At 42.4% G+C, this 15,299-nt stretch overlaps 1 protein-coding gene across 2 annotated transcripts in view; it reads left to right on the top strand.

Moving 5' to 3' along the window:
- OAF (out at first homolog) overlaps positions 1-2,349 on the top strand; it is a 28,114-nt gene extending 25,765 nt beyond the window's left edge. For both annotated transcript variants that reach the window (XM_072612949.1, XM_072612948.1), the window contains 2 exons: positions 22-202; positions 1,219-2,349. In XM_072612949.1, the coding sequence (XP_072469050.1) occupies positions 22-202; positions 1,219-1,496 (459 nt within the window). In that variant the 3' untranslated portion in view covers positions 1,497-2,349. The remainder of the gene's footprint in view (positions 1-21; positions 203-1,218) is intronic.
- Positions 2,350-15,299: the final 12,950 nt, after the last annotated feature.

The following is a 15,299-nucleotide window of genomic DNA, read 5'->3' as shown; positions in this document are numbered from 1 at the left end:
CATCCCACACATCCCCAACAGAAAAACCCTCGAGCGGTACGTCAGGCTGAAGAGGTCCGGAGTCTGGAACAGCTTCACATGGATGTGGCAGTCAATTTCAGCAAGGGAGCATGGCTGAGCCCCCACATCCATAATGTGTGTGCCGAAGCCCGCGAAGCCATCTACACCCGGGAAGAAGACATCAAATTTTGGCTGGAGAGAGGTCAGGCAGATGATCTCTGCAGCACTGGGCCTAGGGCTATGTAGATATGCAGCCAGACAAAAAAAAAAATAGACTTGGAAATTCTGATACTAAAGTACTTAGTCTTTAAGTACTACGGAGATGGGTTGTCATACAGTTCTTGATGAGAATGAAAGGACAATAACACCGAATGCTTCTAAGAGAAACTGAGAGTTGAACAGTATTCAGGACAATAGGGGGATGGGCTGCTGAAAGTAGGAGCAATGACCTGTGGGGAACCTCAGGGTCCATGTCACCTTCATGATGTCTGGGGATTTCACTGACCCACTCTTGGAGAGCAGTGGGCACCAGGCCCTGGAGAAGAAGGCCTTCCTATCACCCTCTTGGCCCTCCTCCATTGAACCCTACCTTTCCCTGCTCCTACCTACTCAAATTCAGCTCCTTTCCTTTCTTCCTCTGTCCTTTAATTTCTCCCAGCATTGCTGTGTGCCCCTCACATCCTCACCCCAGACTCTAGCTGTCTTTCTCTCTCCAAAGAGAGGCAAAAGAGAAATTGAGATGCCAACAGTTCTAACTCAAGTTTCAAGTCAGGGTTACCCCCACCTTCCTCCCTTTCCGAATCTGACTGCTCAACTCATAGGTTCTAAAACTAAAAAGAGACCTTCCCATGTTATAGCTGAGGAATCTGAGAGGTCTCAAGAGATAGAAGAACCAGATTTCACTCTCAGATCCTCTGACCCCCAGTCCATGGCTCTCAGGGCAAGGGTTGAGTGAGACACTCCCTAACACAAAGGTCATACTTGAGTTTCTTCTCTCCTTTGACTAGGTTCTCTGGACTCCTGGCTGAGGTAGGGGTGGCCTACAGTCTGGAAGTAGGCATGGACAGTCCAGACCAAGGTCTCAGGACATAGTTCCACAGTCATAAAAGAAGGCCAGGAAATCACTGGGGGGATGGAGGGGCAGGTTGGGTCCTCTGAGAAGAGGAAGGCTCTTCCCCTCACAACCTCTTTCTCTTTCTCCTTCCCACTCTTCTACAGGTGTAGATGGCTCCATATTTGAAACTCTGCCTTCACAATCAGCTGACCTCTCCAGCCTACGGCGTTGTCGTCTGGTCAGTGACCGATGGAAACCTTGCCTCTGTCACTATGGGCTCAGCTTGGCCTGGTATCCCTGCCTGCTCAAATACTGCCACAGTCGAGAACCCAGTGGCCGCCTCTCCTCCTATAAGTGTGGTATCCGCAGCTGCCAGAAGAGCTATAATTTTGAATATTATGTGCCCCAGAAACAACTCTGCCTTTGGGATGAGGACACCTAACCAGGGCCAGGGACACTGAGCCGGGGAGGGGTGAGATGAGATGCTCCCCTCTCAGAAGCAGAGAAAGGCGGCTGCAAAGCCTCTCCTTTCTTCACTCATGCCATCCATCTGGAGTCTCAGGCCCCTTGCTCTACGACTGTGAAAAGGGATGAGGTTAACTTAAGGCCACCCCTTCTCCTCTCCAATCCTTACTCCCTCATCCTTTATTGAAGGTAGGGGAAGAGCCCTATCTAGCTTCTTCCCTTAAGGTATGTCATTTCTCAAGTAAACAAAATGTGACCATTTCTTTTATTTAATTCTTTCAAGGTTCAAACCTTAAGAAAACCCTGCCTGGGGTAGGGGTAGAGAAAACAAGTATAATAAATCCCCTATCTGCTCTGCCCCTCTCCCCCCACACTCATACTTCTCCCTCACTTAGAAGGAATCCATACAAATCCCTTCCTCAAGGAACTTCTGTTTGACTCTCCTCTCCCCACCACCACTCCAGCAAGAGATCTGCTGGGGACACCACCCTCCCAAAGCATGGGGGTAGGGTTAGCAAGTACCCAGAGGAAAGAAGGATGAGGGCTAGAGGAGATCACAAGCCATAACACCCACCCCCTCCAAAGCCAGGAGTCTGTGGGTACAAGGGGTAAGATGGGGTGGAGAGATCTCTCCACTCCTCCCCCTCCCCAACCACAGTGCCTTTATCCTCCAGTTGGGGACCTAGCTAACCAGTGTGATTGCCAGCAATATTTTTTTCCATTTCCTAATTATTTTTGTAAGGATGGGGGGAGGGGGGCAAGGGTTGAATTCCAGATTTTTAATGCAAAGTATTTATCGTTTGTATCAGAAATAAAAAGTTTTTACTTTATTAGTGTGATTGGTCCGTACACTTTGAGGAGGGGAAATCTCCCATTGCTCTGGCCCATATGGATGTAACTGAGCCAATGCTGCCATCTGGTGTTCAAAGAATGCTGTGTGGCCTCTTGGCAGCTGGGCCAGAAAAGTTCAACTATCAAATATTCGTATTATTATTTTTTAAATTAAAGCCTACTGTGTGCCCACACTGAACTAGAAGTTTTAGAAAACACACAGAGAAGTCTAAGCAGATGTCTGGGCTCTAAATTTTGAAGATTATAGTTGTAATAATAGCTGGCGTTTACATCGTGCCTGCTAGGTTCAGAGCTCTGGCCTAAGCACTTCACGATTATTGTAATTTGAGCCTCACAACAACCCTGGGAGGGAGGTGCTATTATTCTCCCCGATTTACAGTTGAGGAAACTGAGGCAAACACATAAATAACTTGCCTAGGGTCACACATAGTTAATAAGTGCCTGAGGCCAATTTGAGCCAGGTCTTTCTGACTTCGGGCCAGGAGCTCCTACCTGCTGCTGTGCAGCTAAATGCATTACAAATATCCTCTCACCTGATCCTTCAACAACCCTGGGAGGTAGGTGCTATTAACACCCCCGTTTTACAGTACAGGAGGACGCTCATGAAACATCGGTGAGCAATACATGACAATATTCAGTGTTGGTCTAAAGATAGGCTGTCCTCATAGGATTGAGTTGGAAGTCACCTTTATCGATGAGAAAACTGAGCTCCACAGTATGGGAAGCAAACAATTCCGTAAGTGACAGAATTGGAATTCCAGCCCAGCTCCTCTGCCTCTGAATGAAGCCAGTGCTCTTTCCATATTACCATTCAATTTCTAAGTAATATCTATTTGAAACAGGAAAAATTATATAGGTATATATATATATATATATATATATATATATATACATGTGTGCTTATGTAATATGCATGTATATGTTGCATGCACATATGTATGTATATACTTCATGCATACATATCAGCGTACATTGAATACGAACATCATCATTTATAGGTTCCACTCTGGTTTGTTTTTACAGGACAGATTTTAGGGAAAAAGTACTGACTATAATTACATTAATATGAATGGCCATCTCACCTCTCCTAATAAAATGAAATGCTAAAGATTTTTGTTTGTTTCTATTTTGAAGTTTTTATTTTTACTATCAGGGCCAAAAATTGTAATTTGCCAACATGGAGGATTCCTGGTATGGAAATTCTTTCCACTGATGCAGATTGAGGCAAGACAAGGGTCTTAGAGGGTTGCCTGGGTCAGAGAGGCTAACTGACTTGCCTCCAGTCACACAGCCTATGTTGGAGGTGGAGAATCTGCAGCCTCTGGGCCACATAGGGCTCTAGGTCATTAAGTGTGGCCCTTTGACTGAATCCAAATTTTTTCTGTGAAGTTTGGATTCAGTTGAAGGGCCACACTTGAGGACATGTTCCCCACCGATGGCCTATGTTAAAGACAGGATTTGAAGTCTTCTGGATGCTAGCTCATGAGTTTGTTGAACTCAATAATTCATAACACTGTCTGGAGGGGATATAATCAGTGAATATTCACATCAATGATGCCAAGGACCTTCAAAGTATTCAGATCTTACCTGGTAGATACAGAGAGTAACTGCTTAGAAAAACCTTCCAGAGGTCCCTTAGATGGGGAAGCTAGCCCACCGTGGACCAAAGCTACTCCTATTTCTTCAAGCTTTACCAGGCATGAGCGACTGTGCTAGAATCATTGAAATGAACTGGAAGTGGGCTGAGGGGAGGGCTCTTACCTCAGCATAGGACTATTCAGAGGCCTATTCATTGAATGGGTATATCTTACTCAAAGTGAGAATCTGATAAGACAGTCTAAAATGGCCAGAATTTCCCATTGCATCCTGGGCCATCTCCAGTTGTCCTGATGATTATCTGGCCACTGAACCCAGAGGGCTTTGGAGGAGAAAGTGAGGCTGGTGACCTTGCACAGCCCTCTCTCACTCAAATCAGAGTCAACTGCAAGTCATGTCTTACATGCTGCAAGATGCATGACATCTTGATGTCATGGTCCTCTTCAAGAATGAAGAGCAAATACGATAACAACAGTTCAGATGTGTATGAGGATTTCTTTTGAGCCTCCATGGAACAATCAAAAGCATTCCCAAATCTCTGGAGAATTTCTTCTGTATTTTCCATGGACCAATCCAAAGCAATTGCAGATCTCAGGGCCCCAGAGCCAACTGATTGCCTATGAGAGGTGAGGGGAAACAAGGGAAGAATCAAAGACTGGGCCTCCGAAATCCTGGCCATAGGTCTGCCCGTAATGACACCAACTAGCTCTTGAGTGTTCTGCCCCTGCTACTTCCTTGTGCCATCCTGGCAGGCCTACATGTAGGGCTGTGCCTACACAGCAAGCAAAGGCACTGGTACAGCTTTACATGTAACCAAGCAGGAAACTATCTGGTATGATGTCAGCAGCCTGGGAAAGCCCCACCCCACCCCAAAATCACTCCCTAACCAAAAGACCATCATGTCTAAAGCTCTCACTATCAGAGTTATTTATTGGAGTTATAGCTGTACCATCTCCAGAAAGGCTTCTGTGAAGATGTATGTGTATTACCTGGGAGAGTCACTCAAGTAATGGACTAATCCACCAGCTCCCACTAAGTTAAGTTGGTTTATCTGATTAGTCAGCTGTCACTTAACTTAGAGCAAGGTCTTGAGAGAAGAAGTACATAATTCAGGATTTGGGGATGTGGGGGGGATGTCCCCATAGTAGGAGTCAGTTTGAGGGCACTGTATTCAGAAGCATGGGGTAGGAGCCAGGGCTTCATGGAATAGAGGAGAGCTTGGAAAAGAAAGAGAAAGATAATAGAGAAGTGAAACTCCCCTTGACCCTGACCAGACAACATAGGGTACAAGACACTTTTCCTTCCACCTCTGGCTCTCTGTAAGTTATCTCCCCCCACCCCACCCCCGCCCTATCTGTCCAGATACTTAAGGTTCAGTGCTCAGAACCTGCGTGTGGTGATTCCAATCTCCACTGGGACTCTCCCAGAGTAGCATCCAGGTGTAAGAAATCATCAAGGGGGCCTGCCTAGATTAACATAAATCTGCATCCCATTTGCATCTCCTCATGTTATAATATATTCTCAGGCTCTTTACAAGTTCAGTTGTAACTACACTATCACAGCCTGAGGTTCTCTGGGCTCTGGTCCTCCTCACTGGACTCCACTTCTTGCCTTAGAATTTCTGAACTAGAAGTGGACACTAGACAGTGGGAACTTGGAGGGGGGAACATCTACTGAGGTAGAGGCAGGGAGTGGGGGAGGGTCACTGGAAGCTTCCTGGACCCAAAGGAGGCAGGAGGGTTATGGGAACTAAGAGAAGAGGATCAAAGCTTCCTCCATTCTGGGCCCAGCATCCTCGAAGAGGTCACCCATGTGTTAACCCCCATCCCAGAGGACAGGAACAGACTGGGGGAACCTGCCAACTTCTATGGCAGGTAAATAGGTCCCCTGGAGGGCAGAGATGGGGGAGATGGAGCTAGATCTACCACAGACAGATTTTTCAAGCCCAAATGGAAGGAAACCTCCTGGAAGGGTCATTCTAGGGCCTGCGGTATATTTTTTTAGTTAAACATTTCTATGTCCCAGGCTGCCACTTAATAGTCATTCACATCTATATAGTTCTTGGCAGTTCACAAAGCACGTCACATATATTATCTCATCTGATCCTCACCCCAAAAAATACTGGGTGATATAAGCACAATAGCTATTATTATCCTCATTCTGCAGAAGGGGAAACTGACTTTAATTTGCCTAGTGGTAGTATCTTCCTAACTAAAGGTCTAGCACTCTGCCCTCCACATAGAGAGATCCTGACGACTGTCCAGATTGCTAGAGAGGTCTCAATCCTCATGACCAGGCCACGTTTTCAGCTAACCCTCAGCGAGGAAGTAAGTACTGGGGAGCAGCTGAGGACTCCCAGCACCCCCCTTCATTAAGTGGCCACCACTTAGGGCTGCCTCTTTCTTGTTAGGGGAGGTTGCAATGATGTGCTGTCAGGAAGACAGATGGGCATTTCAGATGACCTGAGACCCTGCCATTTTGTCTTTGGTTACTGAGAAACCACTAACCATCAATCTATTAATTATTGTCTGACCTAATTAATAAACTTACTTTTAATATCTGAAAACTTTGTGTCTTGGAAATTTATTTGTATAAATCCTATATATTCCTTTTTATGCATTTAAAAATATTATTCCAAGGAAGGTTTCATAGACTGCCAGAAAGATCCATGACATAAAAAATGTTAAGAACCCATGCATTGCTGCTATTCAGTCATATTTAACTCTTCATGACCCAGTTGGGGTTTTCTTGGCAAAGATACTGGAGTGGTTTATGATTTTCTTCTCCAACTCATTTTACAGATGAGGAAACTGAGGCAAATAGGGTTAAGTGACTTGCCCAGAGTCACACAGCTAGTAAGTGTCTGAGACTGGATTTGAATTTCTGTTCTCCCGACTCCAGGCCTGGCACTCCATCTACTGTTCTACTTGATCCCATCCTCTCCACTAGAGAAACTTTAAGGTCCCTCCTAGGTCTAAATCTATGTTCCCATGACTTCTTCAGGGTCACACAGCTAATATGTCCTAGAAAGCGGGAGCTAGGGGGAAACAGGGTAAGGTGCAAAGCAGAAAACTCAGATATTCAATGCAGTTCAATGAGTATTGATTGAGCACAAGCTGGTCGCCTGTGAAGGTTCCAGACGAAGCAGAAACATTATCTCGCTCTTGAATAGTTGGCGAGCCAAAGCCGGGCACGTGGAGCAGTCATCAAACAGTACAAGGCAGAGGTGTTGACTCTAACTGGTTGTTGGAATTCAGGAAAAGGGGAGATTCATGAATGTGCACCAGGTCCTTCTTAAAATGGGGCTCCCTAAGCGTGTAAGTTCGATAAGGATGCCGTGACGATGTTGATGTAGAAGTCTAATAGGCAACAGGGTTTTGTGTTAGAAATCTTCCTGAACAAAGGGCAGAGCTGACAATAATACCTCGGTTCAGCGGCTCCAGCGCTTAATGGCTTTGCAGAGGAGTTGAACTCATGGCCACAGGAGACGTCGCCCAGAAAACTCCAAATTCAGCTTGAACCAGGTTAAAATGTAACTGGGAAATGTTTAGCAAAATAAATAAAAATTACAATACACATTGTGTTTTTCTAAGTCAAAATGCAGCCCTCCGGCATCTGTTTCCATTTGAGTCCTCCACCTCCAGAGGATGATCGACAGATATTCCTTCTATAACTTGTTTATATATAATTGTTTACATGTTTCCGCCACTAGACTTTGAGGTCCTTGAGAGCAGGGAATGTCTTTGGCCTTTCATTGTATCCCACATGCTTAATTCGATCCCCGGCATACAGTAGGTGCTTAATACATGCTTAATGATTTACTGACTTACTGTAGTTATGAAAGGACTGGGCCATCATTTCCATCACTTGGCTAAAAAGGAACAGGAAAGAGACTATGTCCCTGTTCCTTCAAAGGTCAAAAGAATTTCTGTCTCCAAAATCTCATTCTGTAGTCATTACTAATCACACAAATAAGAATTTTTTAAGGAGAAAAACAAGATAGCAGTGATACCGAGAGAGTTACTGACCAAGAGGCTTCTTCTCTCTGTCTCCTTTCTCTCTTTTTATCTTCTTTCTTTCCTGGCAGGGCAGAAAAGGGAGTGGGGGCCAGAAGTAAAAACTCTGAAGTTAACCTAAGAAGCATTTATGAAGGAGATGGTACTTGAGTAGGTTTTGGTGGGGGGAAGAGAGCACTAAAGTTCCCCATCAATAGGAATGTTTAAATCAGTTAGTCAAGAAACATTTATTAAGTGCCTATTATGTGCTAAGTACAATCTAGATAACCATTTGTTAGGGACCAGTGAAGTTATAGCCAGACAGGACCCCATCTAAGCTTAATCCCTTTATTTTATAGATTTGAACCCTAGCCCTTTGCCTCTAAATTCAGTCCAGAATTCAGCATCATAAGAATCTAGGTAGAGATTCTCTAGTCAAAGACACTTAACCAGGGGAACTGTGAACTTTTTTTGAACTTTGATAATATTTTATTTTATTTTCCAATTACATATAAAGAAAGTTTCAACATTCACTTTTATAAGACTTTGAATTCTAAACTTTTTTCTCCCTCCCCTCTTTCCTCCCCACTTCCCAAGACAGCAAACAATCTGATACAGGCTATACAAGTACAATCGTATTAAGCATTAGCCATGTTGTAAAAGAATAATCAGAACAAAAGGAGGAAACCAAGAGAAAGAAAAAACAAACAAAAAGGTGGAAATGATATGCTTTGATCTGCATGGATACTTCATTGTTGTTTCTCCGGATGTGGATAGTATTTTTCATCATGAGTCTCTTGGAACTGGCATGGATTGCTGAGAAGAACTAAGTCTATCAAAGTTGATCATCAAACACTATGGGTGTTACTGTGTACAATGTTCTCCTGGTTCTGCTCCCCTCACTCAGCATCAGTTTATATAAATCTTTCCAGTTTCTTCTGAAATCCACCTGCTCATCATTTCTTGTAGCACGATAGTATTCCATTACATTCATATACCACAACTTGTTCAGTCATCACCCAATTGATGGGCATCCCCTCAATTTCCAGTTCTTTGCTACCATAAAAAGAGCTGCTATAAACATTTTTATACTTGTGGATCCTTTTCCCCTTTTTTGTGATCTCTTCAGGATGCAAACATAGCAATAGTATTGCTGGATCAAAGGTTATGCACAATTTTATAGCTCTTTGGGCATAGTTTCAAATTACTCTCCAGAATGATTGGATCAGCTCACGACTCCAGTCTGTGAACTTCAAAAAAAATATGTGTTTTGATAGCTATATTTAAATATGAGCGGTTTCCTTTGTAATCCTCTGTATTTCATTATTCTGAGAAGAGTTCCATAGACTTCACCAAATTTCTAACGGGGCACAAGACGTAAAAAAGTTAAGGACTTGTGAAATGAATGGACTACAAAGGTCCCTTCTCAGCCTCAAGATTCTGAATCTGTAGTAGAGTGGGAGAAGTGGAAGAACATTGAGCTCAAAGCCAGAAGTTGTTGTTGAGTTGTGTCCAACTTTTTGTGACTCCATCTGGGGTTTTCTTAGCAGAAATATTGAAGTGTTTTGCCATTTCCTTCTCCAGCTCATTTTACAGATGAGAAAACTGAGGCAAACAGGGTTAAATGATTTGCCTAGGGTTTTACTGACTCCAGGCCCAGCACTCTATCCACTGTGCCACCTAGCTCCTTCCCTTACTATCTGTATGACCCAGGGCAAGTTTTTGTGCCTCTGTAAATTTTAAGGTAGTGCTTTGAAAAGCACCAGGTTCTAAAGCTGTGGCAATAGCATGATAAGGAAGATTCTTGTTTGAGTTGTAGTAAAGATAATTATCATACTGTTACTTGCTTAATGATGATCCTATGACTGGGAAGTCAGGGTGTCCTGGGTCTTAGCCCTTGGATCTGTCACTAACAAGTTGCATGAGGTTGCTCAAGTCAGTTCAGCTCTCCTCATTTTCCTCATTTGTAAGACAAAGATGTTCTCTCAGATTCCTTTTAAGTCCTCAAATTTATGATCTACTCTTCTAGATTGGAAAAGAACTTAATAGAGTTCTAATACACCAAATTTAGTGGAGTTTAAATATTCCCACATACACCCTTGCAGACATACATACAAAAAGAGCTAGCTATCTCAACTTCTCATTCAGGGTTGGTCTGAAACAGAATTCTTATCTGTGGATTCTCCCGTCCACAGAACAGAGCTCACATGCACACCATCAATTTCTTCAAAATTCCTGGACACATCAAGAGACCCAGCACCTCTTTCTGCTTAGAAGTAGGCAACATTGTAATTGAAAAGAATGCTGGACTTGAAGTGAAAAAGACCTGGGTTTGAATCTTCACTCTGGAGTTTACAAGCTGCACAACCTTGAACTAATTTCTGAGTTTCAGTCTCCCCATCAGTAAAGTAGGGGCATTGATACTATCTACTTTGTGGAGGTAAAGAGCTTTATAAGCTTAAAAGAGCTATAGTGTTGTGAATTACCATTACTACATCAAAGGGAGATCCAGAGATTCCCAGCAATGGGTAAGTGTTGCAGAGAGGCTGATGTAGGTTGGACAAAAGAAAAAATTTCCTTTCAATTAATAGAAGGATCAGGTGCGTAAGTTGATGCAAAAAAAAATTGCTACAGTTTTGCTTTGAATTAAAATATTTTCATCCTCTCTCTATGTTTTTTGCTTTATAGATTTTTAAAAAATATACTGCATCAATGGACACACTTTGATCCTTGAAGACTTTATTTCCAGTCTTTTTATTAAAGCTGACCAAAAATGGAAAGGTCTGCTTCCAAGATGGTGAATTTCCTCTCACTGGGGGTCCTTAGTCAATGACTGGATGACTACTTTTAAAGAATTTTTTAGAGTAGAGAAGATTTTATATATATAGTATGGATTGGACCAAATGGATCCAATGAGATACTATATGTATAGAGCTTTGCAAACCTGAAAGCACTATATCAATGCTAAATATCGTTATTATTAATAATTAAGTGGACACTAAAGTTCCTTGGACAGTGGGTTGCACAGTGGTTAGAGCACTAGGGTTGGAATCTGGAAGACTCATCTCAATGAGATCAAATCCAGTCTCAGACACTTACTAGCTGTGTGACCCTGGGCAAGTCACTTAATCCTGTTTACCTCACCTATAAAATGAACTGGAGAAGGCAATGGCAAAATAGTCCAGTTTCTTTGCCAAGGAAAACCCCAAATGGAGTCAGAAGCAGTTGGACACAACTGAAACGACCTGATCAACAAAACAACAAAGTTCCTTACAATGCTGAAAATCTCTGAAATTTCTTGTACTCTAAATTCTCATCAGATACCACAAGAGGGCACCATGAGTCCAGATATGCAGCCCTGAGGGGCTAAGCGTTCTAACCATCCTTGAAGCCAATTCACTTGCAAGTCATGACAGCACCTTCCTGACGCCTCTTTGAGAACGAAGGACAAACCACAAACAACTAGGTAGCTTCAATCAAACTGTAGGAGCATAGAGAAAAGGGGCACTTTGTTGTCCTGAATACTGTCCTGGAGCGTGCCCTGTCTGCCTGTGATTATATTAGCCAAGTGCTTGGGAGGGGAGGGGGGGAGGGTAAAATGGTATTGGGAGCATACAAGCTAATCCTGAGGGATTTTAAAATGCATGACATACTTCTTCTATGTGCATATAGCTTTTTTGGGGGGAGAAGGGGCTGAAGAATGCCAGAGCTTGGACCTCCAGAGTAAAGACATGCTATGAATTTAGTCACTTAGCCTATCTAGGCCTCAGTTTTCACATCTGTAAAATGAAGGGATTTGATTAGATACTCTCTCTAAGGTTCATTTCAGCTCTAAAATGCTCTGATTCTACAAAAACCCAGGGTTTTCATCAGCCTCATGTGGCTCCCTGGGAACATTACTTTGGAAATAATCACATTTCTTTAGCAACAAAGTCCTTCCTTCCTCACAACAACCTTGGAAGGTAATTAATGCAGCAAATAGTATCCCCATTTTCCTAAGCTTCAGAGAAATTCACTGAGTTGACCATGGTCACAAAGTTAGGAAGTATCAGAGCCTGAATTCAAATCCAGATCTTCAAGGAGTATTGTGATAATTAGAAACTTTATGTTGTCTCAGGTTATTATTTGATGCCATAATAACAGGACTCTAGTATGGAGTCATTTAGACTAAGTGCTCCTAACGCCCATTGAAACCTAATAGGCAAAACAGACACTTGTACTACTCCCCTGTGATGGATGAGGCTGGTGGTTTTTGATGGGATGAACTCTTGTCCTACTATTTCCTTAGTCAATATTAAACCTTCCTACTACATTGCACTCAAGACAAAGAAAGTCCTCTTTAGCGGAGCTTCATCCCAGCCTGATATAGATTAGGGATCCTGAGAACATTTCGACCACATCTAGGTCTGATTAGGAATACCCCCTGCTACATCTGGCACCAATTACCTGTTCTCAACCAAACCCACTTTTGGGTATATGATCTTGTCACCAGAACCCCAACTTTGAGCATATTCTGAAACCAACATGTCTCCTTAACCCTCTGTCTAGGTTGTTTTTTTGCATGTGGGGACTGGTTGTTTATATTGTCATAGTGTGGGTGTGTGTATACAGACATACACATATACATATATACACTGTATATGCTACATATAGTGCCATAGTGTGTGTATGTGTCTGTATATGTATATAGACACACAATATACATAAGCCATATGAAGCACACCATGCTGTGTGTATATATACACACATACATATATCCATTGTGCATATATGTATACATATATACACATATATACATACATATACATATATATACATAGAGAGAGATATATTTGTTTGCCTGCTTGCTGCATTGAATCACAGTAAAGCACTTGATTGTATTGCTTCCCCAAGTACCAATTTTCTAGAAATCAGAACCCAAGTATTTGCTTTAATGAGAAGGTCCAACAATAGCCCCTGAAACCTAACAAAGTAAGTATTTAATAGAGAAAGAAAGAAAAGAAGGAAGGAAGGGAGGAAGGAAGGAAGGAAGGAAGGAAGGAAGGAAGGAAGGAAGGAAGGAAGGAAGGAAGGGAGGGAGGAAGGAAGGGAGGGAGGGAGGAAGGAAGGAAGGAAGGAAGGAAGGAAGGAAGGAAGGAAGGAAGGAAGGAAGGAAGGGAGAAAGGAAGGAAGGGAGAAAGGAAGGAAGGAAGGAAGAAACAGTGATACATAGGTAGGTAGATATGTAGGTAGGTTCATAGGTAAGCAGAGAGTTCAATAGATGCTATAGTGCAGTAGTTATCAAACTTTTGTGTCTCAGATCCCTTTATACTCTAGAAATTTACTGAGGACCCAAACAGTTTCTGTTTATGTGGGTTATATTCAGGACTGTGCTGGCAAATGTTTAACAGCCAGCTCTCTGGGGAAAAAAATGTACACAGGACACATATTTCAGCTTGATATGCATTATCAACATTTTCTTCATCACTCTCTTAAGTCTAGACAATAAATAAAACTATACACAAAGCCCTATTTTGAAGCATTTACTGATTTCTGAGTATGAATGCTCACACTTGGCTCTCAGGAGTCAGGTTGAGTTGACTTCAAAATAACTATTAATGTTTACTGTATTAGAAATTACTAATTTATAAATGACTAACTTTAAATTAGAAAATGTACTGTCTCAGAAATTAAAACTGGAATTTTAAAAATATTTATTCATTTAAAATAATTTTAGAATCCATTACATATTTATATAAATAACATTTTTTGAAAGCTATTTTCCAAATAAAAAAATTTAGTGAGAAGAGTGATATGGTTCTACACAAATTTGTAAATCTCTCATATCTAGTTCTGAAGAGAGTTGGATACTCAAATCTATTTCTGCATTTGACTTGCTGTATATTGTTTTGGTTGAGGCATATGAAGAAAATCCAAACTACACAGATATGTACCTGGAAAAAAGGAGGAGTATTTTAATTGGCAAATAACATCTTAGCATTATTATAAAAATAACTTCGACCTTGTGCCCCCCAAAGGGTCTCAGAGACCCCCAGTTAGACCTCAGACCACACTTTCAGAAACATTGCCTTAGAGAATTATCTGGGACTCTAAAATTATTTGTCTAAGTTCACACAGCTAGTAAATAGCAGAGATTTGAAATCTGATCTTCCTGAACCCAGGTCCAGCATTTGATTCACCACATACGCTGTCTTTTATCCAGTGGCACCCAGAGGAACAGTACCACTCATCCAAAGGCACATAAATGATAGAACTAGGATTAGAACCCAGGCCTTCTGATGCCAAATCCTGCGTGCTTTTCATTCAAACATGAGCTAGAATCTCCAATCTCCAATCACTCAGTCTTCCCAAATAGGAAGTTTTTTTTTTTTGTCATCCAAACTTCCCTTTATCACCTTTGCAGGAAGGTAGTCAAAATCTCCTGCCTACTCTGGAGCTGATTCCCCTTCCTGCCACCTCCATACTCTCCAACCTTAGGTTTTGGCTGGCAGACTGGCAGAGCTAGAGGGGACTTGTTGCTTGGGCAGTCTTCCAGGGCCCTTCCCCGATCACTCCTTCCCTGGTCTGACAACTCAATAGACTTGACATGACAGGAAATGGGAATGAGTGGCAGGGGCCAGTGGCCAAGACACACATGTAGGGAGGGAGGGAGGGAGGGAGAGAGAGACAGAGAGAGAGAGAAAGAGAGTGAGAGAGAGAGAGATTTCTGGGAACTTGCTTTGCCCTTGTCTTAGAAGACAGCTGCCTCTTCAGTCAATGTGCCTCAGAGGAGGAGATGATCATTGTCTTGGAATTTCCTTTTCTGAGGGCATTAGCCAACAAGGGATGAAGCAGAGGGAGAAAAGGAAGGAATGGAGTTGGGGAGCTAATAGTCCCAAAGAGGAACCAGGAAAAGCTGTGGAGAGGTCAAACATCATCACAATTCTGACCAGTAATGTCTTGGAGCCAGAGCTGCTGTTTTCTTTCTGAAAAAAGTCCTCCAGCTATTGACTTAAAAAAAAAATTATACTGGCTAATTTGCGTGTTCATTTGCATTATCATTTGCATAAGGCTCTTTTGATGTCTAAAAGCACTGAAATTTCCCCAGCCTCCACTCCTTTTCTAGTCCTGTTTTCCCCCTCCCAAATATCCCAAGTGAATTAAGTGGTTCCAAACCTTACATATCCCTACCATTAGATATCTGCCCCCAAATATCTCTCCAATCTACATCGAAAGTCAGTCATCTCAGAAAGTGGTGAGGGAGGAGGGAAGAAGAAAGAGAAGGAGAAAGAAGTAGGAAACTCTTACTGACAGCCAGGGAAACAGATTGCCAAGTTTACGGTCAATTACGGGACTTT

The sequence above is a fragment of the Notamacropus eugenii genome, chromosome 5, assembly GCF_028372415.1.
Source record: "Notamacropus eugenii isolate mMacEug1 chromosome 5, mMacEug1.pri_v2, whole genome shotgun sequence".
Taxonomy (NCBI): Eukaryota; Metazoa; Chordata; class Mammalia; order Diprotodontia; family Macropodidae; genus Notamacropus; species Notamacropus eugenii.
Note: the sequence above shows the minus strand (reverse complement) of the source record. Positions and strands in the feature narration are given on the sequence as shown.